Source organism: Rhinolophus sinicus, linkage group LG02 (assembly GCF_036562045.2).
Source record: "Rhinolophus sinicus isolate RSC01 linkage group LG02, ASM3656204v1, whole genome shotgun sequence".
Lineage (NCBI taxonomy): Eukaryota > Metazoa > Chordata > Mammalia > Chiroptera > Rhinolophidae > Rhinolophus > Rhinolophus sinicus.
In genome coordinates, this window is record NC_133752.1 from 79,618,776 (window position 1) to 79,641,133 (window position 22,358).

Genomic DNA, 22,358 nt, shown 5'->3' on the forward strand with positions numbered 1-22,358 from the left:
CAGGCGCTAGAGTCAGTAACAGTCTGGCACGCAGCCAGGTGCGCGGGCTTGATAATTACTGCTTTCTACTACTTAGCCTGGAGGCTCGAGGAACGGAATGAATTATGTAAAGCCTACAGAGACATCTAAGAAAACTCGGTAATTCTCAACAAAGAGATACAAGGGGGCGGGGTTCCAGAACTTTCCGGCCAGGCGGTCACTAGAAGATCAGAGCGGTGCGTCACAGCAGCCTTTAGCCGAGCCTCCCCCCGTTTTCCGGGGAGGGGGCGGGGCGGGCTCCCCGTCCGCCGAGGCCAGCGCAGCCGCAGTGCAGCTCGTGAGCGCCGCGGCCCGGGGGTGCCGGCCGGAGGGTCGCGCAGTGGGAGGTGCAGAGAGACGCAGGCGCAGCCGTCCGTTCCGAGGCTACTCGCTTTACGACACCGCAGAGATACTGACGTTATTTCCGTCCGTAGGTCGCTAGTGCTTCCGGGTTGCGGTCATTTTGTGCCCGTATCGGGGTGATTTCTGGGCTGCGGAGTCGCTGTCCGCCCCTCACCACTACCTCTGGTGTGGTGCCCCTCGCCTCCCGATTTCCCCGCGCTTTTCCCCCTTCCTGACTCCTCTTAGGTTCCCTCGGGGCCTTCTGCCCCGGATCGCCGCGCCATCGCCTGTCGCTGTCGTCCGAGGTGGGTGAGCTGAGGCTGAGAGCCCGGTTCCGCCCCCCCCTCCCCTCAGCGCCTTAGCGCTTCCAGCTGCTACCTTGCACCTTCCGCCATTTTCCCGCCTGCGAGGCTGGACCGATCGCGCTTTGGGTCTCGGGCTCCTGAGTTTCGGTGACCGGGGGGAGAGAGGGAGTGTTTCTGGGGTGTGTGGATGGGACACATTCTTGGTGACGGGTGCGTTTGGGGGAGTTGCAGCTGGATATGCAGATACACTAGATGGGGGATGGAGTGCGGGAATCGACGGTGGCTGGACGACGTGGGTTCAATTCAGTTTTTTTCTTTGGGATTTAAGAGATTAAAATGATACTGTCCAAAGGGGCCGTGTCGGCCTTGATAGTCTCTTTCTAGGGTTTCTACGTAGGATGCTGTTGGGGAAATAAGAGGGTTTCATTTCTTCTTTCACGGCTGTTTTAGGATTTAAGTAATTCAGTTAAGCGTGCTCCATCATCCATGAATTCATCTCACCCTTTTGTTCCTTTTTCTTAGCTAAGGAATTGGCATGTCGTAGGCCCTCAATGATGGCTTAATAAATACGTAAATTATGGAAGGGCCCAAATTGCTGTCCTCTTCATGTAGGCCATTAACCGTTTATATGTAAATTATTTGGAAATAATCATGATTCTATGGGAATAGTCTGTAAAATACACAATCTGTTGGTCTCTTAAGTCATGAGGCATGGGTTAAAAACAATAATAATAAAGGTGTATGTTCTTGAAATGCTGTGCATTTTTTGCGTGTCCTGTTTCTCTAAGTGTTCATTTGGGGAGGGAGGAAAGTTTGGAGGATACATAATTTGCTGCTAGCTTTATACCACTGGGAAAAGGACATGAGGTCTTTGTTATTCCATTTTTGGAGAGTGTTGTTTTGTGGGAGAGGTGTGTTTCCTGATGATGATTTTTTTTTTTTTAATGGAATGACTTTGAGATTTTTCCTCCTTTATTTGGGGGAATTAACCTAATTGTTGGGCATATATTTTTGAAAGGATCCAAACATAGGATAATGTGAAATAAAGCAGCAATAAGAGGAAAACTCTTGTTTTATTGATGTCCTTTTAATATCTTAACGTTAGAATCAGTTGATAAATGCTATATTTACAAAGCATCATTTGTTTTTTCAGTTAAGGGACCTAAGATGACTAGTCATTTCCAAATTAGTTAATAGGTCTGTGACTTTTTTATTTAGGTAACTTTATTACGTATGTCAAGTATTTCAGACATAGAGTTTAGTAAATACTAGTTGATTGGTTGCCAGGTAGACTAGTAATTTTGCTATATTATATCCTGACTACAACCTATTTCATAATTATTTCTGATACTAAATATAAATGTTTTTGATGCAGGAAAGATGAATGGAAGGGCTGATTTTCGAGAGCGGAATGCAGAAGAAGTTCCAAGACCAATTCCTCGTAACTATCAATTATGTATTTATAATTAGAAGCACGTGCTCTGTAGAGAAATTTTTACTGTCATGAGGAACTGTATAGCAGCTGGGCTGGCTTCATGGGTGTATGACCTGTGCAGTAACATAGGGACCCACACTTCGTTAATGATCTGTTGCCATCTTGATATTCTTAATAATTTGAACAAGGGTTCCCAAATATTCATTTTGCACTGGACATAGCACATTATGTAGTCAGTTCTAAGTAGCAGATAGTAACATTAACTTCTGTTTGAAGTCAAAGTTTGTTAAAAGTTTTCAAGCCAGTTGTTTCATTAGTTCATTAAAAAAAAGGGTATGTTTTGTTAATGTATAAAATAAGGTAATTTTTTAGACTTAGTTGTTCCATAAGTGTTTTAATGTTTGTCGATTTTCCTTGGTAAAAAGACATAGGGGCTGATTACATTCCAACAGAGGAAGAAAGAAGGGTCTTCGCAGAATGCAATGATGAAAGCTTCTGGTTCAGATGTAAGTTACATTTTCTAATCAACAAAATTTGACCTTTAGTACCTGATATTTTAATGACTTTGTATAGAAAAATTGGCACACTTTTGGCATAGTGTGTTTATTACTAAAAGAGGTTGATTAAGGAAATAGAATTGTACACATTTTAAAGTAATATATTTCTAGAACTTTTTCGAGACTGAAGTATTTTTGTTGGTAATAGTAGTAGCATTTACTGAGTGTATATGGATTATATATTTTAAAAAACCTAATAAGGTTGATAACTATTACTTTACAGATGAAGAAATTGAGGTTTAGAGATGTGAAATGAGTTATCTAATGTTACACAGCTGTTAAGTCGTGATGTCTTGACTTGAAGCCAGGTCTGTCTGAAACAGAAGCTCATGATTTTAACTCAACTTTTAATCATTACATGATAAAAACTGATTAGAACCACTTATCATACTGAAATGCTATTACATTACCAGCTTTTGATTTCTGACTAGAGACCTTATACATGAAGATTTTATTGTTTTAAGTACAGAAACTATTGAAAGAAACATAAAACATTATCTTACTTTTGAACAGAACCCTTGGTGTTCCTTCACTTGGTCATTGCAGTCCTTTCAGATAAGGTAATTCTAACAAAAAAGCAGGATGGAGTTTTTAAAGGATGGGGTGACTTAGGTAATTAAAGAGGATGCACATTTTCATCAGTCAGCCTGGTATTTATGCTTTCAACATATAATGATAAGGAGACAGACTAATAGTCATGCATTAGAAAATTTTTTACTTTCCATTTGTTTCTTCAAATTAAGGATATTCTATGTATTTATGATGTTTACATGTATTTACTAAGAATAATGGAATCCATATTTCTATGGAGAGTTTTGTGTCTATTGATTTACAAAGGTTGTGATGAAAGTAGGAATGTGTGGAAAAAGTACTTACTAAGGTAATTTTAACACGTTTTTAAGTTTGTTAAATGCTGTCTTCATCTTGGTTTAAAATTAGACTTGTTGATCTAGGGGCCATTTTTTTCCTTAAGGTGACTTTATTTCTACTCTGATCTTTCTGTTAATCTTAAAGCATAATTATGAAGGCATCTTATTTGCAGTTATTTATAATTGTGACCTTGTGCACTAACAACACCATTTGTATCTGTGCCAAACATACAGCTAATGAAAGAATGTGCCCAAGAGGGGTCAGTTTAGTGTGTATTATATGTTACAGTTCTCAACCTCTGGAATTACTGAAAAGGTGTATGAATTCATAGTTGTTTCATCATTTATGGATCTTTGTGAATGATATTTTATACATGTGTACTCCTGGTTTTCAAGTGAGTATAATGAGAGATAAGAGCATAGGCCTGACTGTCTGAATTCAAATCCCAGCTCCACAGGTATTGTGAGATTTCAGGCAAGATCCTGATGTCTGTTTGCCTCGGTTTCCTTATCTGTAAAATGGGGATAATCATCTGATTTAATTCTTACGGGGATTCTTTCAATTTAATTTATTATATAAATGTTAAGCTACCTTTTATTAAATGGCTGTTGGTGCTATTGTGATTAATTAAATAACAATTTCAATTGAAAACAATTATAATTTAGAATAGCACTGTGCTATTGTAAGTGAAGAAGAGTTAAAAGATTTTTAGGGGTCCTTGTATTGGATATGGTTGGGACCATGGTCATAATACAAAATAGCTTTTGGACAGCAGTGTCAGCAGTTTGCCTAAAACATTTAACAGTCTCTGAAATGGTACTCATGGTATAGTGGGAAAGGCCACTGACAAGAGAGTCAAGAGACTTGGGTTCTGATCTAAGCTCTTCCACAAACTAACCATCGCTATACCTTTGGGAAATGACTTGTCCTTTCTGGATATCAATTTACTCTGATTAGGATGAAGACTAGACACTAAGCTCTGAAGTCCCTTTCGATTTTACCATTCCCATTTCCTATGGCGGAATACATGAGTTGGAAAGAGACCTTACTTCTAACCTATTAATCTTTATAGCATGAGAAGAAGAGATTTATGAGAAGACATAGTGATGAATAGCTATCATACCTATTAGGTTGGTGCAAAAGTAATTGCGGTTTTTGCAATTATTTTTAACCTTTTAAACCGCAATTACTGTGTTTCCCCGAAAATAAGACCTAGCCGGACAATCAGCTCTAACGCATCTTTTGGAGCAAAAATTAATGTAAGACCTGGTCTTACTTTACTGTTAATATAAGACTGGGTCTTGTATGATGTAATATAAGACTGGGTATAACATAGCATAACATAAACACACCAGGTCTTATACAAAACCGGGTCTAATATTAATTTTTGCTCCAAAAGACGTATTAGAGCTGATTGTCCGGCTAGCTCTTATTTTTGGGGAAACACGGTACTTTTGCACCAACCTAATAGTACTGCAATCTTCGTAACCAGACTGTTATTCTTTGCATTGTACCATCTTCGTCTAAGAAGAAAGTAAAATAGGGAAAGCATTATCCATTGGAGAGATGGCCAACTAACTTATCGCTAACTCATCGTTTTATCCTTATATGTTTCTTCATGTTGCAATCCTTGAACCAAGTTGAAGGAGAAAAATGGTTGCAAATTTTACTGATGCTGTAATCGAAAGGGAATTGTCCTTTGAAAAACCTTGGATAATAATACATGAAGGCACTCTAACCAACCAACAATACAGAAACTATTTTTCCAGATAGGTAAAATTTGTTAGTAAGTAGTAGAGTGAGGATTCAAACCTTAGGGTTTCTGCAAATTGGTTCTGATGGCAAAACTAATGCCCTATTCCAAAGTTACGGATTTAAATCATGAAATCTAATGTCTTAATTACCTTTGTTCTTAAATTGCCCATATATAGTCTAGACCAGGGTTGAGCAAACTACAGCCTAAGGGCTGAATTTGGTTTTCACATTTTCAAATGGTTTTAAATGGAAACAAAAGAATATATTTTGTTATATGTTAAAATTACTGATAAACAGTTCCCTATGCTGATTGATATAAAACTTTCCCTGAGTGATAAGTGGCTCACTGTGCCTAAGCTGCCTAAATTTTTAATTTTGCAGCCATAAATAAAATTTTATTGGAATGCAGTTATGTTCATTTGTTTATGTATTGTCTCAGTACTTTTGCTTTAAAATGGTATTTGGATAGTTGGAACACAGACTATATGACCCATGAAAACTTGAAATATTTACCTTCTTGCTCTTTATAGAACATTTCCCAACCTCTGGTCTGGAACTGCACTATCCAATGTGGCAGCCACATGTAACTATTTAAATTTAAAACAATTTACAGCGGAAAGGATACCAAGCAAAATGAGTGAAGTGAAAAGGATATGGGGTGAAGTCCAGAGGAGACTAGGCAAAAGCTCCCAAGAGCCGTCTTCCAGGGGAGGGCGGGAGGAGGAGACACACGATGTGCTAAATGTCTCCCGCTGGTAGTTAGTTGTAATAACACCTGTAAGGTGTTACCTAGGGAGGGATCTCATTAGAGACTCTACCTGAAATTTTTATTGGGGGCTGGTTATATAGGTATCCTCAGCCTACCAGGTCCCAAAATTCCAGAATCAGAAGGAAAGCAGGTGTTCAGCATAAACTATTTGTACAAGCCATTTAGTAGGGACAGTGAGCGACTATTCGGATAAAGTTTTATATCAATTTTGGGAACTGTTTCCTAGTCAAGTTTCCAGACAGCCAATAACTTTAGCAAGCAGGTCTTCTTGAATTGTATTGTTTAGTATTTTGTAATGTTTTCTTAAATTTAAAATGCTTCTTTTGTATTTCCAGTGACTAGACAGTACAGCTTTTAAAAATGGGAAAAATCTCTTTTAAAGATCTTAATTGTGCGACATATTTCCTGGATGGTTTTACTGGTATACATTTTTCTGTCCTAATGAACTCAGACAAAATCTTTTGTTGATGTTGACAAGTTCTTTTTTTCTCCTGTAGCTGTGCCTTTGGCTGCAACAAGTATGTTGATCACTCAAGGATTAATTAGTAAAGGTAAATACTTAAAATTTGAATTTATTTAGCATTTTGGATGTTATGTTTTTATGTTATTTTCCTGAGTTTTAGATAAAGTAAATATGATAATGTATCATTATGCTAATGTATCATATTAAACATCATTGATAAATTTCTACAACATCAGAAGACTTATGTCTTCATGGACTGTCTCATATATCTTGATTTGAGAATTTGATGTCCTCGTGCCCTGTAGCAACACTAAGAGTCTATAAGAGCAAGAAAGTAAAAGCCTGTGGATGGTTTACTGGGGGGTAGAGAGACACACCAGGCCTAGGGAGGCCATCCACGTCACTGTTACCTAGCAGCAGGTTTGAAATGCACATTCCTGGGCCCATCCCACACTCTCACTGGGCCCAGGAATTCTTTAAACAAACTCCTGGTAATTCTTATGCACTGGTTTAAAGATGAATAACTCCCTAAATTAGCTTTATCTTACAATAATGGGGGGAGGGGGCATTTTCTTGTCCCAAATTCTGTTGGTTTAAATAGTACAGTATATTCCATGTGTGGAATTGAGTTTAGAATAAGTATTAAATGTATCTTAAAATTATCTCTGCATCTTAAAATTAAATACACATTGCATTTATTCTGTGAACTATTTCCTTGGAATGAGAAGATGTCCTAGGATGTCCTCCACATATCCTAAAACCCTGTTCTCTTAGCTAGCTCCTAAAACGTGACTGTGATAGGAAAGTTTAGCCTTTTCACATTAGCAGTATGTAGTACTTAGATAGTATTGACACAACTAGTTGAGAAGGTAGTTTAGGAGGGCAATGGGAGGATTTAGGGAGTTCAAATTTTGTTTAAAGTACTCCCAAGAACTTCATTACAAAGTGCTACCATGATAGGAATCTTAAAAATGGAAACAAGATACTTGTTCACTTAAGTGTGCTTTAGGACTAAGTTGTTTGATGTACTAAGATTGTTTCTATAGTGTGAAACAACATTTTTATCACATTACTTTTAAGGAAAAACTGTGGCACAGGGAGTTATGAATGGACAAATTATAGTGTCTTATTGTACTGCCCAGTTTATCTATCTTAATCCTGTCATTTAATAACGATTGGAGCTAGGCATGAGGGGATTTTACAAAACAAATTTAAGAGCTGCTGGTAGTTCATCTGAACAAACAATGTGAACACAGTGTGAAGCAAATCGAGAATATAATTAAATATTTAATAAGCTACTAAATTGTGTAGTGGAGACGTCAAGAGCTATAGGTCTTCAAAGAAGAAATGTTTCTGCAGAGCTGCTATGATCAAGGAAAGTTTTTTGAAAGAAGTGGATTTTGAAGATAGGCAGGATTTGGGTGAGAAGGAAGAGTATCAAAAGGAAGGAGGGACCTGGTTATCAAAATAATAAGCAGGATTATTGGGAGGGACAGTCAGGAGATTGACATGGCTAGACTGGCAAAATCATACAGAGAAGAGTGAAAAGTCCATTGACTAGCTCAGGTAGAACCAGGAGAAATGGTTATTTTGATTAGGTTACAGAGAAAGTAAACTTGAAGCTTAGGGGCTTAGGTAGAACAGGAGACGTAGAGGGCCTGAAGTTAGAAGCAGTTACAGTGGGAGAATGAGATTGTACATACTCCTTTAGACAGACCTTGTGTCTTCAACAATGAAAACCACTGCTGGTTTTGTTTTTGTTTGTTTGTTTGTTTTGGGTCTTTTTTTTTTTTTTTGCCTAGCTTGGGAACACCTTGCTCCTACACATAACTGAATCACAGAGGAATTCCCTTTTTTAAGTTATAGTTATATCCTTGTAGAACTATTATCATATATATAAGGTGAAGCCTCCTAAAAATACTAGGATCTATTACTGAGGAGGCAAATTCTTGTAGCCAGAATCCTCCTGAATTTGTGGGCACCATTTGGTGATTATTTTACTTGTCAGCAATGGCAATTTATGCCTGTATGATTTCATTTACAAAAGTCATACCATGAGCAACAACATTGTTCCAACATCTTCTGTTATTGTCCATGACTGAACCTGGAACCTTACAGTGGAATTTAGTGTCCTATTTTTTAGAGAACATAAAATTGTTGAAAATGATTTAACCTAATTCATAGAATGACATTATTTTCTATTGAGCATGTCACATGTCATCTTTTTAACTTTGTCAGAGTTGCTTTTTATTGGGATTTTGATACTTTCAAATAAAAAGTACGAAAAATAGCATTGGATGATATATAACTCATGTAACTATCTCCCAGAATTAAGGTCTTTTGCTGAAATTTTATTCGGGTCTTAAGTTTTGCGTGGAGTATTCAAATAAAGTATCTCAAAAAAAGGGGGAGGGGGAGAGACTGTAGAAAAAGCAATTCAGAATCCACCAAGACATTTGCATTTAATCAAAAAGCTTAAAATTTTGTATATGCTTTCATCCACAGTATGTCATATTCAGCATAGTCTTAGTTGTTCTTTCTCTACTTGTTCCTTTTTTATCAAAACATTTAAATGTGCTCAGGTCTGTTCTAACTTGAGAATATAAAACAAAAAAATCTTCCCTTATATCCCTTTCCAGCTGCTTCCAGCTGTCCTGCATCTGAAGCCACACTTCAAGAATGAGCACTTCACTTTGTACTACTTTAACCCATTGCAGTCTGTGTCACAGATTATGGATATATTCTAACATTTACCAAAACTTTTTAAAAGGTTATCAACAGAACCTCCTGTTTCTTAAATTCAGTGGACAAATTTGTTCTTGACTGTTACACAACTTTAACCAGTCCTCCTTGAAACATTCTCTTGCCTTGACTTCTATGATAGCACATACTTCTAATTTTTGTCCTACCTCAAGCAACTCCCCCCTTTTTTCATATTTTTTGAGTGATTTGTACTGTACAGTTTTTGGAAATAGCATTATAAGACATAAATTCATGACCTCTTGGTGCTTACATTCTAGTGTGGGTTTTCTTCTTCCACTTGTGTTTTTCTTCAGTTCTGCTCTTTCAGTTTTCAATCCATATACTATTTCCTAGCAATACTCTGGGCTTCAGAAACTATTTGTTGCTCTAAATCCCCAGGATTATCTCTAGCTTAGATATCTGCTTCGGAACCATGTTCTGTACATTTATACGTGGGTCGCCCTCCTATAGGCTCTTCAAACTGAACTTGTTTCATCCCAAACTGAATTCATTTCCCCCAAAACCAAATTCTCTTGTTTTCCCCATATCTGAATGACATCACTATCTGTCCATGAAACTGAGGTGTTATCCTTCACTCTGTCCCTTACCTGCCTGTCCAATAAATGCCCATGTTAGTCCAGCTCCTAAATATTCTTTGTATATTGTACCTTTTTCTGCCTGGCCGCTATAGAGCAACCATCTGTTGCTAGTAGGATTGCCTTAGCCCTCAGCAAGTCCCGTTGCCTCCATTCTTGCTACTTCCTCTTAGAAAATGGGCTATCTCTGTCATCTGTCAGAGCATAGTACACGTCGATATTCAAATATTAGAGTGAATGGATAGCAACCAACACTATTCTTTTTGTCTTCACCTCTCTAGATTGGAAACTATAAGGGTAAAGAGAGTATCTTATTTACCATTATATCTCTACTTCTACAGTGTTTCCCCGAAAGTAAGACCTAGCTGGACCCATCAGTTCTAATGCGTCTTTTGGAGCAATAATTAACATAAGATCCGGCCTTATATTATACCAGGTCTTACGTTAATTTTTACTCCGAAAGACGCATTAGAACTGATGGTCCAGCTAGGTCTTATTTTCGGGGAAACATGGTAGTATGCAGTGCCTGTATGGTGTAAGTGGTCTATAACTGTTTGGTGACAGAATGAAGGAAAATCTTTTATATAAATGTAGATATTATCATCCTCCATTTCTCATCTGGTTTGTGTAAATGAAGGAACTGAGGCTAACAGCATTAAAGAATTCTAGTTTTATACTTTGTATACATTAAATCAGGCAACTATTTATTCTTATACATTCTTTCAATATTTGTGAAATTCACCCAGTGGTATGCTGGAACTGGCTTGTACTAGCTTCAGAGAGCTGATTTTTAAATTTTCAAGAAGTTGGCAAGCTGGTTTTTAAACCATTTGGTAGCTTGAAATTGGTCGTGGTCCATGTATTTGCTCCTCAGAAATCAACCAACATTACAAATCAGGGCTTTTTATTTGGAGAGCCGGTTTACCAGCACATCACTAGATTCATCCATGTTGTTGCATGTAGTTGCAGGTTACCTACTCGCATTGCCATCTAGTTTTCCGCTGTGTGACTACCACAGCAGTGTTTATCCATCCTCTTGTACATAGGCAATTGAGTATCCAGTTTTGACTATTACAAATAGTTCTGCCAAAAATACAGTGTCTATTGGTAGACATTTTGCTGGGTCATAGATTATGTATACGTTCAGCTTTTGTAGATACTACCAAACTGGACCAATTTACACTCCCACTGCCAGTTTATTAGGAGAATTCTATTTGTATCACATCACCAACATTTGGTGTTTTCATTGTCTTCGTACTTTAGCCTAAGTACGAGTGACAGGGATACTGATTGCATTGTAGTTTTAATTTTCATCTGATGTCTAAGTATGTTAAGGGCCATTTCTTTTGTCTATATCCCTTTTGAACATACCCTGCTTTATGAAGTATCTGTTTAAGTCTGTTGTCCATTTTTCCACTGAATTGTCTTTTTCCTATTGGTTTTGTGAGAGTTCTCTATGTATTCTGGAAATGGGTCTTTTGTCATACACACACATTAATTATTTTTTCCTTTGATTAACTGTAGTTCTTAATGTAATAGAGTCCAATTTATCAGATCTCTCCTTATGATGAGTGCTTTTTGTGGTCTGTTTAAGATCTTTGTCTATTACAAGATCATGAAGAATCTCATGCTTCTATAAGCTTTATTTTATCTTTAATACTTAAATTTTGAAGTCATCTGGAATTGTTTTGGAATATTGTATGAGGTAGGATCAAGCTGCATTTTTCCCCCTTGTGGATATGTGGTTGACCCAGAATTACATTTTGAAAGAACTCTTTGTTCACTGCAGTGCAGTGCTGCTTTTGTCATAAATCAAGTGATGGCATATATGGGTCTGTTTCTGGACTCTCTTTTGGTTTGGTCAGTTTATCTATTCTTAGACTGTCTTAATTACTGTAGTCATAGATCTTGATATTTGTTGGTAGTTCTCCAATTTTGTTGTTCTTCAGTATTGCCTTGCTTATTCTTGTCCCTTTGTGTTTCCACATGATTTTTAGAATAAACTTTCCAATTTTGGGGAAAACTGTTCTTTGATTTTAATTAGGATTGCGTTGAATTTATAGATGAATTTCTGACACATTGCCATCTTTATGCTATTTAGTCTTTCGGTTTGTGAACATGGTATATTTCTCCATTTTAGTTTTCACTTCTCTCAGTAAGTTTTGTAGTTTTCAATGTAGAGATCTTTGATATTTTTCATTAGATTACTCCTGAGTCTTTGATTTTTTTTCCTTTTTTTGGTGCTGTAATTGTATCTTCCAGAAAATGGGGTGTTTTTTGTTTGTTCCGGATATAAAGAAATTTTTTGTTTGGTATATTGGCCTTGTATGTATCAAGTGATCTTGCTAAATTCACCTACTCTAATAAATTGTGGAGTTTTTGATTTCCTTCATGTTTCTGTTAATATTGAATTTACTTGGTTCTCTCTTTAAATGGCTTAGATCTCTCTAGGGTTATGGAAAGAGCTAATGTTGTTAGGTAGTATTTCAAGAGAGCCTATACTGATTTTTCCTTATTTCTTGTGGGTTGCACAAAGCTGCTGAGACATAGATATGTCTTTATATTGCATTGCTAAATATACCACTTTTGTCTCACACTAGAAGAGATCATGTAGTAACTAGCAGAAATAGTTCCTTTGCATTTTTTACCATAATTTCTGTGTCATTTTCTTATATACTCTTAGCATAAACTTGGCATAAGCCTGTTTTATCTTAATAAAAGATGTAACATCTTAATTATGTGAATGTGTCTTCCTTGAACAGTATTAACTCAGAAATATTTAACTGTTTTTATCTTTAGGAATTCTTTCAAGTCATCCCAAATATGGTTCCATCCCTAAACTCATATGTAAGTATGAATACTAGTTTCCTTAGATTTTTTCTAAGTAAAATAGTGTTTTTATCAAATATTTTGTTTTACTCATAGCAGTTACTTATTTGCTTTAATAAATCAGTTTAAGCTTTTCATTAAATGGACTAGTAGAACTTTTTATTGTTCACATTAAAAATCATGAGTTCAAAGAGGAATTTTTTTCTTTTTATAATAGAGTATTTTAAATTGTTTAGTAAAGATAGAGTATTTGAAAATCCTCTAGATCTGTCTATGAGGAAAGAATTCAGAGATTCTGATTAATCAAAACAGTGTATTTTAAAATTAAGCCTAATTTTAAAAAGAAATCTTTTTAATTTACATTAAAAATGTAAATAAGAATAACTTACATTTATGTGCAAAACCTATTTACATTTTGTGATATGGTAATAGAAAAGAAGCTAAATTGCTCTAAAAAATACCTGAGGTTTTTAATGATAAATACCAGCTTAGGCTCTCTTTTGTATTGGAAACAGACATTTGATGCAACAATAGCCAGATTTAGGTAACATTTCATGATTCATTATTGTAAGAGATATATTGCACCTGATTTTAAAAATAATCTTAAGAAATTATCTGGGCAAATGGTATGAGCCCTATTTTACAGGAAAAGAAATGGCCTAAATCCCTGTGACTAGACCAGAGCTCTGATGTTTTGATTTCTTATTCCATTGTACCATATCTTTCCTATCTATATTAATAAAGTAATTAGTAAAATAGAATTTATTTATTTTACAGCAACTTTATTTTGGGTTGTTTGATTTTGTGAAAGTGAATTATATCCTCTGAATCTGATTTAATGTGGTGCTTTTACATTATTTCAGGAAATATTAGTCTTTCCACATTGAAGACGTAATTAGAATCACATTTTTTTTTAAATGTTCGTTTAGAAAAGATTCTTGTCTAAAAAGGCACACACATTGAGTCACACTCTGTTTGTTTTTGCAAATAAGTTGCTTGTATCATGGGATACTTTGCTGGAAAGCTTTCTTATGTGAAAACTTGCCAAGAGAAATTCAAGAATCTTGAAAATTCCCCTCTTGGAGAAGCTTTACGATCGGGACAGGCACGACGATCTTCACCACCTGGGTATGCCAGATTCTGATCTTTATTCTGTTTTTTATTTTAGCTAAAAAATTGTAACTGGATATTGCCATAATTCAGGCCATGAAACATTGCCTAACTGAAGGACCATTGGAAACTTGCCACTTTGTTGCAAGCTAAAGCTAATTTTGTTTTAAAAAGTAGGAGTGAGATTTGACTACCTTTGTTTTAAATACAGAGTTGCATCCCTTTGGGAGTGCATATTCCAGAATAAAGAATTTTAATTTGGCAAACACCTTTGGTTACCTATATTTTGGGCTTTTCTTTTGAATTCCCAAATATTTATCAATCCCAGCTCAACAAATTTCAACTGTTTTAATCTGTCTTTTGTTAAAAATAGTAGAGAAATTGTATAAGTATAGATAAATGAACTTGGATAGGTAGATGGATAAATAATAAGGAAATTAAGTAGATTTGACAGGTAAATTGTCATAACATAAATGGCAAGCAGTGTAAACCCCAGGAGGGCTAGACTTACATCTGCTTTAGCACAATAGAGTTTATATGGACTGCTAATTTTTTTGTGGCAGAAAGAAACAGACTTTTTTTTACTATTTAAATAATTATGTTAAAATTACATGATTTCTTTAGAAAATAAGATAACTAGTTTTCATACCTTTCATACCTTTAAATAAGTATAGGCAATAACTCATGTTTCTTATACAATATGATTTTCTTTTATAGGCACTATTCTCAAAAGTCAAAATACGATTCAAACATGAGTGATCGTTCATCTTTTGTGACATCCCCAGCAGCAGACAACGTGGAAAAAGAGGCGTTACCTCGTTATGAGCCAATTCCATTCAGTGCTGCTATGAATGAATCTACTCCTACTGGTATTACTGATCATATTGCCCAAGGTAGAAACTTCTCTTGAAATGAATGTCAGCATTTTATGGTCCAACGTATGTATAAACTTTATTTGATGACCTTTTCTGATGGCTATCACCTCTATGTTCCACCATCAGCCTAAACTCAGCATGTTTGTTCATTTGTTTCTTCATTCATTCAATGTTTTTTGAGGCCCTGTAGGTGTCGGGCATTCTGCTAGGTGTGGAAGAAGTGAAGATGAATAAGAGCTGGTCCTTGTCGCTGAGAAACTCTCTCAGTCTGTTAAAAGATACAGAAATTAAGGATAAATTACTAGTATATCCCATTAGTTGAAAATACTAACCAAGTTTAGTGGAATGGTAAAGAAATGCTAATTTGTGCCTCGTGGAAGCTTTAAGAAGGTTATGTTTGTTAGACTGGTCTTAAAGGCTTTCAGCTTCTTTGTAATGTGAGAAAAATCATAATTACCTGCCTTACAGAACTGTTGTCTAGTAAGAAAATCCGTGTGAAAATGCTTTATGAAGTTTGTATAAATACTAGCTTTGAAGATCACATAATGTAAGTGAAGAACATTAACTTTGGATTAAGGCCCAAATTTGAATCATGGTTGACATTTACTAGCTATGTGACTTTCGACAAGTAACTTGTGATCCCTTTAGTTTCTTGATCTCTCGAATGGAGATGAGAATACCTTTTTTAAAGAACTTTTGAGATGAGATGACATAGTCAGAGATAACGCCTGGCAAATAATAGGCTCTCAATAAACGTTAGTTTCCTTCTGTTCTTCTATAGTGTAGTTCGCAGTGAAAAGTGAGGAATTACAAACAGAAAGTGCAGGTTGCAGTTCCTTATCTCAAATCCAAAAAGCTTTGAAAACCAAAGTTTTTTTAATAATTGGACAGGTGATAAAGTCTGACCTGAACTCACTTCAAACCCTGACCTAAACTTGACATGTTTATTTATAATCTTTATCTTAATACGATTTTTCCTAAGGTTTATTGTAGAAATATTAATGTGTTTGCTTATTGAAATTGCTGCTCTAAACTTCTGAATGGATGAATATTAAATGATGTAAGGGCTATATATTGTAATATTTTTCTAAACTCTGAGAAAGTCTGAATTTTTGAAACATTTCTGATTCCAAGGGTTTGGATAAGGGATTGTGGACTTCCATAGAGTATTTTTTGAAAATGCTTGCTTTGAACCAATTATAATAAGCCAGAAACTATGGAGAGGAAACAAAGTTAAAGGAAAGGAACATTTGGATTTTTCTTTTGTTTAAGATGGGAGAGATTTGACTCTGTCTGTCTCTCTCTCTCTCTCTCTCTCTCTCTCTCTATATATATATATATATATATATATATATATATATATATATATATATATATGTATATATATGTATATGTATGATAAGGGGAGGGAAGGCATACAGTGGAAAGGGAGAAGGTGATTATAGATCAGGTAAGGTTCGAGGTGACACAGGGGGTTCTAGACAGGTTTGGATATAAAATAGCCACTGGCTATGTATGGCTGTTTAAAATAATTAATATTAAACTGAAAATGTAATTCCTTAGTTGCTTTGACATCATTTCAATTGCTCAGTAGCCACATGTGCTAGTGGCTACTCTGTAGGACTGCAGATGTAGAACATTGTCACATTACAGAAAATTATATTGAACAGCACTGCTTTAGAGCAAAAGTGAGGAGGGTGAATGTTAACTTTGCAGAAAAAAAGAGACAGGAGAGAACGGAAGTTACAGATAACTTAGATTCTTAAGTGGTTGAAAGTTATTCGGAGTCTGTTAATTCTCAACTGCTGTTTTTTTTTTTTTTTCCTCTGGATGATCTAAAGACATTCAATTACAGTTGACCCTTGAACAAGGCAGGTTTGAATTGCGCAGGTCCACTTAACACAAACCCTCTTATAAGTGGACCGGCATGGTTCAAATCCATGTTGTTCAAGGGTCAACTGTAGTCAGAAAGGGAAGGAGGTGGGCAGATTATAGAGAGTGGTTAAAGTCGTTATTTTATCTCCCAAGGCAGCTGTACTTGTCTCTCACTGCATCTCTCCATTTTTCCCATCTCTCAAGTTGAAATCCATTCTACTTGTGTTCTAGCTGTGCACCAATTCTTCCCTTGTAATGACTTCCATCCTTCCATGCATTTGCATTAGCATTCCATTTCATGTTATATAATTTCTTTTTCACATAAACAAAAAAGTGCCTTTGGTATCTTCCCAGACTACAGCAAGGCCCATATTTTATTATATGGCCTTCCATCCACTGCTCTGCTTTCTCACCCGCTTCTCTAAGTCAAGATTTTTGCTCTTTGACTGCTCTCCACATGGGCCAGCAGTGGCCTTTTTGTTTAAGTAGAGCTACTTGTCCTCTTCAGTTCTGCTTTCTCTTACCAAAAATTCAAAGTAGAAAGTACTCCTTCATAGTTGTACTCCTTCATAGTTTATTACAGTTAGATTTAAATCAGTGCTGTTTTACATTGTCTTATTCCTTCCAGCTCTGAATAACCTTCCCAAAGGAGTAAATTAAGCTCCTTACACAATGCAGGATATTTTCATTTGGCTTTTGTAAGTGTAAAAACTTCTCCCTAATTTTCTGCCTGATTTATGTTAATGAAATTTGTCGCAGAATTTTAGAACAATGGAAAAGTATTAGACCTGGAAGGAACTTTAGAGATAGATTATTTAGTTATACTTTCTTGTTTCACAATAGACAAAACCAAAATTTCAAAGAAGCTTAGTAATTTGCCCAAGGACATCCACTAATTGTCAGCATAGTAGAAATGAGAACCTAGGGTTTCTAACTATAGTACACAGTATCTCCTTCAGAATTTTAAAAGTATCATTTGTGGTGAAAGGAAATGAGTCCAATAATTACACATTACTAGTGAAATACAAAGCGCTTTTTAAACCCAATATAAGGTTACAATATTTTTTTTTTTTGTATTTTTCTGGCAAGAAAAATTTATTTTTCAACAATGTCATAATCGAACTAATAAGGAGAAATTAAAATGTTCTCTGTGTCAGAGCAATACACTTTGTATTAAAATAAAAGATAATAGTTGAAAGCATTTAATGTATAGTTATATTGCTTTAAAAATTCTGATTATTTACTGGGACTTTACCTTTGAGTTCCAAAATAGTACCATTTAACAAAAAAATTCTTTTTAATTGTTTTAATTAATATAATTATATTAATTAAAATAATGTGCCCAATTTATATGTCTTAGTATAAAGCTCTTTGAAAAAGACTACTTTTGGAGTGGTGCGTAAGATCGTAAGTTAAGTAGTTGTTTACTGGATGTTATGTTAACATTAATTTCTTTAAAAATTTTTATATGGCCTTTTTTGCTGGTTATACATTTTATAAAGTATGTTCAATATTTGGCCTTGTCACCCAATATTAAGAGTAATCATGTATGTTTATGTGAGTATTTGACTCTTTGATAATATGTATTCATACCTTGACTCTCTTTGGGAGGGAGAAAGAGTAAATGCTGGTTCCCCCGGTGAAATTATAGTTGCCACCTTCTTCTGCCTTAGTATTGTGTTCATTAGACCTGAGTGAAGATGATGCATGCTATGATTAAAGGCTATGCTTTATACTTTTCAGTAGCTATTTTCAAGTATTTTTGTTTAGATAAAAAGATGATAAAATAATTTTTTTTTAAATAGCTGGAGTTGTTTCCATATAGACTCTGGTTATAGGAACGTTTAGCTATGGAAATACTATTAAATAAAATCTATACTATTTCAAGTTTTTTTCAGTTGTCAGTATATTTTTCTTCATATAAACACTGAATAACTTTATAGTATAAAACTCTAACATGTTAATGAGTCTAAATTGTGTTGGTATGTATTATGATATCTGTTCTGTCCATGGTGAGTTTGTAATTCTTTTATGTTAATTTAAAATTTTAGAAATAAAAGTTTAAAGTGTAAGAGGAAGTTGATTTTAGTTTTTAATTACCTTGGGGAAAATGTAGTACTTTTGGAATGGTGGTGGTAATTTGATCCTTTATTTCACTTTATTTTTTATTGTAGGTAAGGAGCATGTATAAAATTTAGTTGCTTTGGATTTATTCAAATCCTTTTATCATTTATTAACTGTTTGTTGTTTTAGGACCTGATCCCAACTTTGAAGAAAGTCCTAAAAGAAAAAATATTACATATGAGGAATTAAGGAATAAGAACAGAGAGTCATATGAAGTAACTTTAGCACATAAGACTGACCACTCAGTCAGGCCTATGCAGGAAAGAGTGCCCAAAAAAGAAGGTATGATAGTTTAGTCTAACCGCTTTACTCTTTAGGAATAGAAACTGCAGCATTAGTTTAAAACATTAATTATACTAACGTGATTGAATTCTACAAGCAATTAACCAAAGTAACATTTTTTTAAAAAGGATAGCTATTTTACAGTTATCACTTTTTCCTTTTTAAGGTGTTCCAAAGGCCATGTTGTGTTGGAAAATAATGAAGTCTAAATAGTAGTGTGACTGAAGATAGTAAGACTAGTTTTTGTAATGTAGTGTAAAAAGTATACTTCCGATGTGACTGTTTTCCCTTATAAAAAGTCACCTTGGAAACTTACCATTTTTTTAATGATACATTTATTTCCTAAAATCAGATCTGGTGACTTTAAGGTTGATAATTGGGCTGTAATGCCACTTAATATGTTTGTGAAATTGAAATAAGAATTATATACTTTACAAAGCAGCTTTTAGGACACTTCCAAAAGAGGAGTTTGGCTTTTTTAAAAATAGTACTTTTGCTCTATAATTAATTACAAATTTTAAAATCGCAGTTTCTTTTAAGTCATTTCAAAGTAGTTATACATTAAGTAAATTTTGTGACACAGAAGTTTACCTCTAATGGAAGGGGGCATTTTGAATAGGGGTTTGTAGCTATTTTAATATAGAATTTTAGAGGATGTGTCCTTGATTAAGGTTTTCTATTGACTACTTTAAAAATGGAAGGAATAGGTTCTCGGTACCTCCTTGAGAGTCATATCCCACAAGAATGTAAAAATATATAAAAATTCTTAGTATTTCTTATTATGATCACTCTTTAGAGCCAGTTTTATTTCTAATTGTTAGCACTTGCTGCATTTAGAATTTTGTTTTCATAATAATGATGGAGAATATCATATGATTGATGTGAAAAAATCTAGCTTTAAAATGGATTTGTAATCAGTATTACTTGTTAATGTTTGTCATTAAAAAATTAGGGTAAACCTTATGCATTCAGTGGCCGTTACACTGTAATATGTAAAGATTTACTGGTACTTTGTTCTAATTAATTTGAAGATTTAGACTGTAAGCTCCATGAGGGCAGGCAGTAGTATTTTTCTCATTTTTGTCATCTTTTATGTGTTTGCACAGCATAGTACCATACACCTGATAAATCAGAAATGGAGTGTTGCTTTGGGTCTTCCATAGGAAAGGTTAAGAAAAAAAAAAGTAGAACTTTGGCATTTGCTAGATTTTGACATTTGTGGTTTTTGACTGTAAGCAGTCTTAAAGTTATGTTATATGACACAATAATATGAAATAATTTCTTTGTGAAAAGAAAGCTGTTTTTTTGTGCTTTATATAAAGAAAAAAACACTTACAAATTAGTTTCAATGATTTTCTACAATATTCTATTCTAGAATCCAGACAGAAAATTTGACATTAGTACAATGTAGATTCATTGGGTCAAGAAGTGTCACTTGAAGTTTTCAGCTTTAGTTTGTGTGAATAACATTTACCTAATTAAAAATTAAGACTGAGAAAAATTAAAACTGTCAGCACGTTTTTAGTTAGCTGTCAGGGCGAGGATATCACCACACATCATGTAGCCTCTAGAAAACTATCTTGTACTAATGAGGGAATGAAAGCAAGGAGAAAAGGCAACATACGAAGGAAAAGGGTATATAAGTCTTAGTAAAATAACGAAAATAGTTTTGACTTCACCAATTCCTTGAAAGAGTCCTGGGAAAGGGGTCCTAGTCCATACTCTGATAACTTCTTTACATTGTTAGGACTGCTTGGGCCTTCTGAAGGGTTGTAAGTCACAGATGAAGGTTACGTAAAAGAGAGGCCAAAAGGTGAAAGAGAAGTCAGGAGCATGTTTCAAAATATAATTTATATAAAATGCAGGAATATTGGAAACTATTTTCTCTCTGCACTAGTATTACGGCTCATGGGAGACAAGATTGAATTAACCATAACCTAAAGTCCTGACCATTTCTATTACTGTATTTTTGTGAAAAACAAAAATCAGTTTTTTATCACCGTTTTTTTAATTTCCCAGTAATTTTTGTGTGTGTGCTGTAATTCATACCAAACTTACTTAGGTAGTATGGTACAAGTTGTAAAGGCACCCAGCCTTTGGACCTAATCAGATCTGTGTTCAAATTGTAGTTCTACTCATTAGGCTTGTACCTTGGGCAAGTTACTAATCTGTTTCCTCACCCTTAAAATGGGGGTTGTGTTTACTTTATACGGTTGTTAAGAGGATCAACTATTTATGTAAATTTCTTGCTATAGTGCATTAGTATTTGCGTCTAACCTCTAGTTCACTAAAGTCTAGCTAGCTCTTTTTAAATTGACTCATGTCCATTCAAATGAGAGAGAAACAGAACTTTTCATCATCATCATAGCAAACTTAAAATACTGCCTTATCACTTTTGGAATCATCAATTATTTGTGCTTTTTTTCCTAGTCAAAGTAAACAAATATGGAGATACTTGGGATGAGTGAAAAATTGCATCATTGGACCTACAGAAGGAGTTTCAATATCCATCTTCATCTAGGTGGTCATGAATACCTGCATGCTTTGAGCTCAGCAGCAGTCTTCATAAACACATTTAAAAACTTAGTACCTAGATTTTCGTGGTTTGGCTTATTAAAATGATGTTTGAAAAACACAAATTTTAATGTTAATATGTTAATGTATTCACCTTGGGGAACTATATGAATGATGGTATTATACCATGATTGTATACAGTTTGTGCAATTTAAGTTGCAGGGAAAGGATACTCTCCTATAAAACTATTGTGAGATTGTAATGCTGTACATGATACCTGCATGTTGAATTGGGGTGGGTGGGGGAGCAAGCATAATTTTAAGTGTTAAGCTTTACATCAAAAAATTACTTAAAAGCCTTTCTCCAGTGTTTGCTGTATTCTCTTAATGTTTATGGTAAATAAAATATAAAGGAACATGCATCTTCATTGATTTCATGTTCTTATTGTTTGCACTTTTTTAAAGACAATTATAAGTGGTGTTTTGTAGGGATAGGAAATAAAGTCTTCTAATTCTGAATATTTAAAAATGATATGGTAAACGGATTAATCAACATACAGTAAATGGCTCAATGCCTTAAAAAAAGCAGTGGTCATGTTTGAAAACTGCAAATTTCAGGGGAATAAAAATTTGGTATACTTTCTTCACTGTTGACCTAATGTTTGCTCCTGGAAAACGAAATTGTAGTCTCATCTAAATTCTGCTTAACTTGTAGACATTTTTGCCAGAAACGTAGTGTTTCAGTTACCTATTGCTGCAAATTATCCCAAAATTTGGTCGCTTAAAACATTAGTCATTTATTATCCCAGTTTTTCTGTGGATCAGAAATTAAGGATTCAGCTGAGTGATTTGGTCTTTTGGTCTCTTATTTGCAGTCGGGGGCTGGAAGGAGCTGAAA

The 22,358-nt window shown here is 34.9% G+C and overlaps 1 protein-coding gene across 9 annotated transcripts; it reads left to right on the forward strand.

The window, feature by feature from the left end:
* Positions 1-462: 462 nt before the first annotated feature.
* Positions 463-21,888, forward strand: OCIAD1 (OCIA domain containing 1). Of its 9 annotated transcripts, none has more exons than XM_019741026.2 (9): positions 463-665; positions 2,041-2,106; positions 2,526-2,606; positions 6,549-6,602; positions 12,652-12,699; positions 13,674-13,809; positions 14,509-14,684; positions 18,795-18,947; positions 21,378-21,888. In XM_019741026.2, exons 2-9 carry the CDS (start codon positions 2,046-2,048, stop codon positions 21,413-21,415), a joined length of 747 nt encoding a protein of 248 aa, XP_019596585.1. In that variant the 5' UTR covers positions 463-665; positions 2,041-2,045; the 3' UTR covers positions 21,416-21,888. The 9 variants fall into 9 exon arrangements, with proteins under 9 accessions (XP_019596585.1, XP_019596589.1, XP_019596588.1 ...); XM_019741028.2 differs by lacking the exon at positions 463-665 and adding an exon at positions 729-812; XM_019741031.2 differs by lacking the exon at positions 463-665 and adding an exon at positions 750-875.
* Positions 21,889-22,358: the final 470 nt, after the last annotated feature.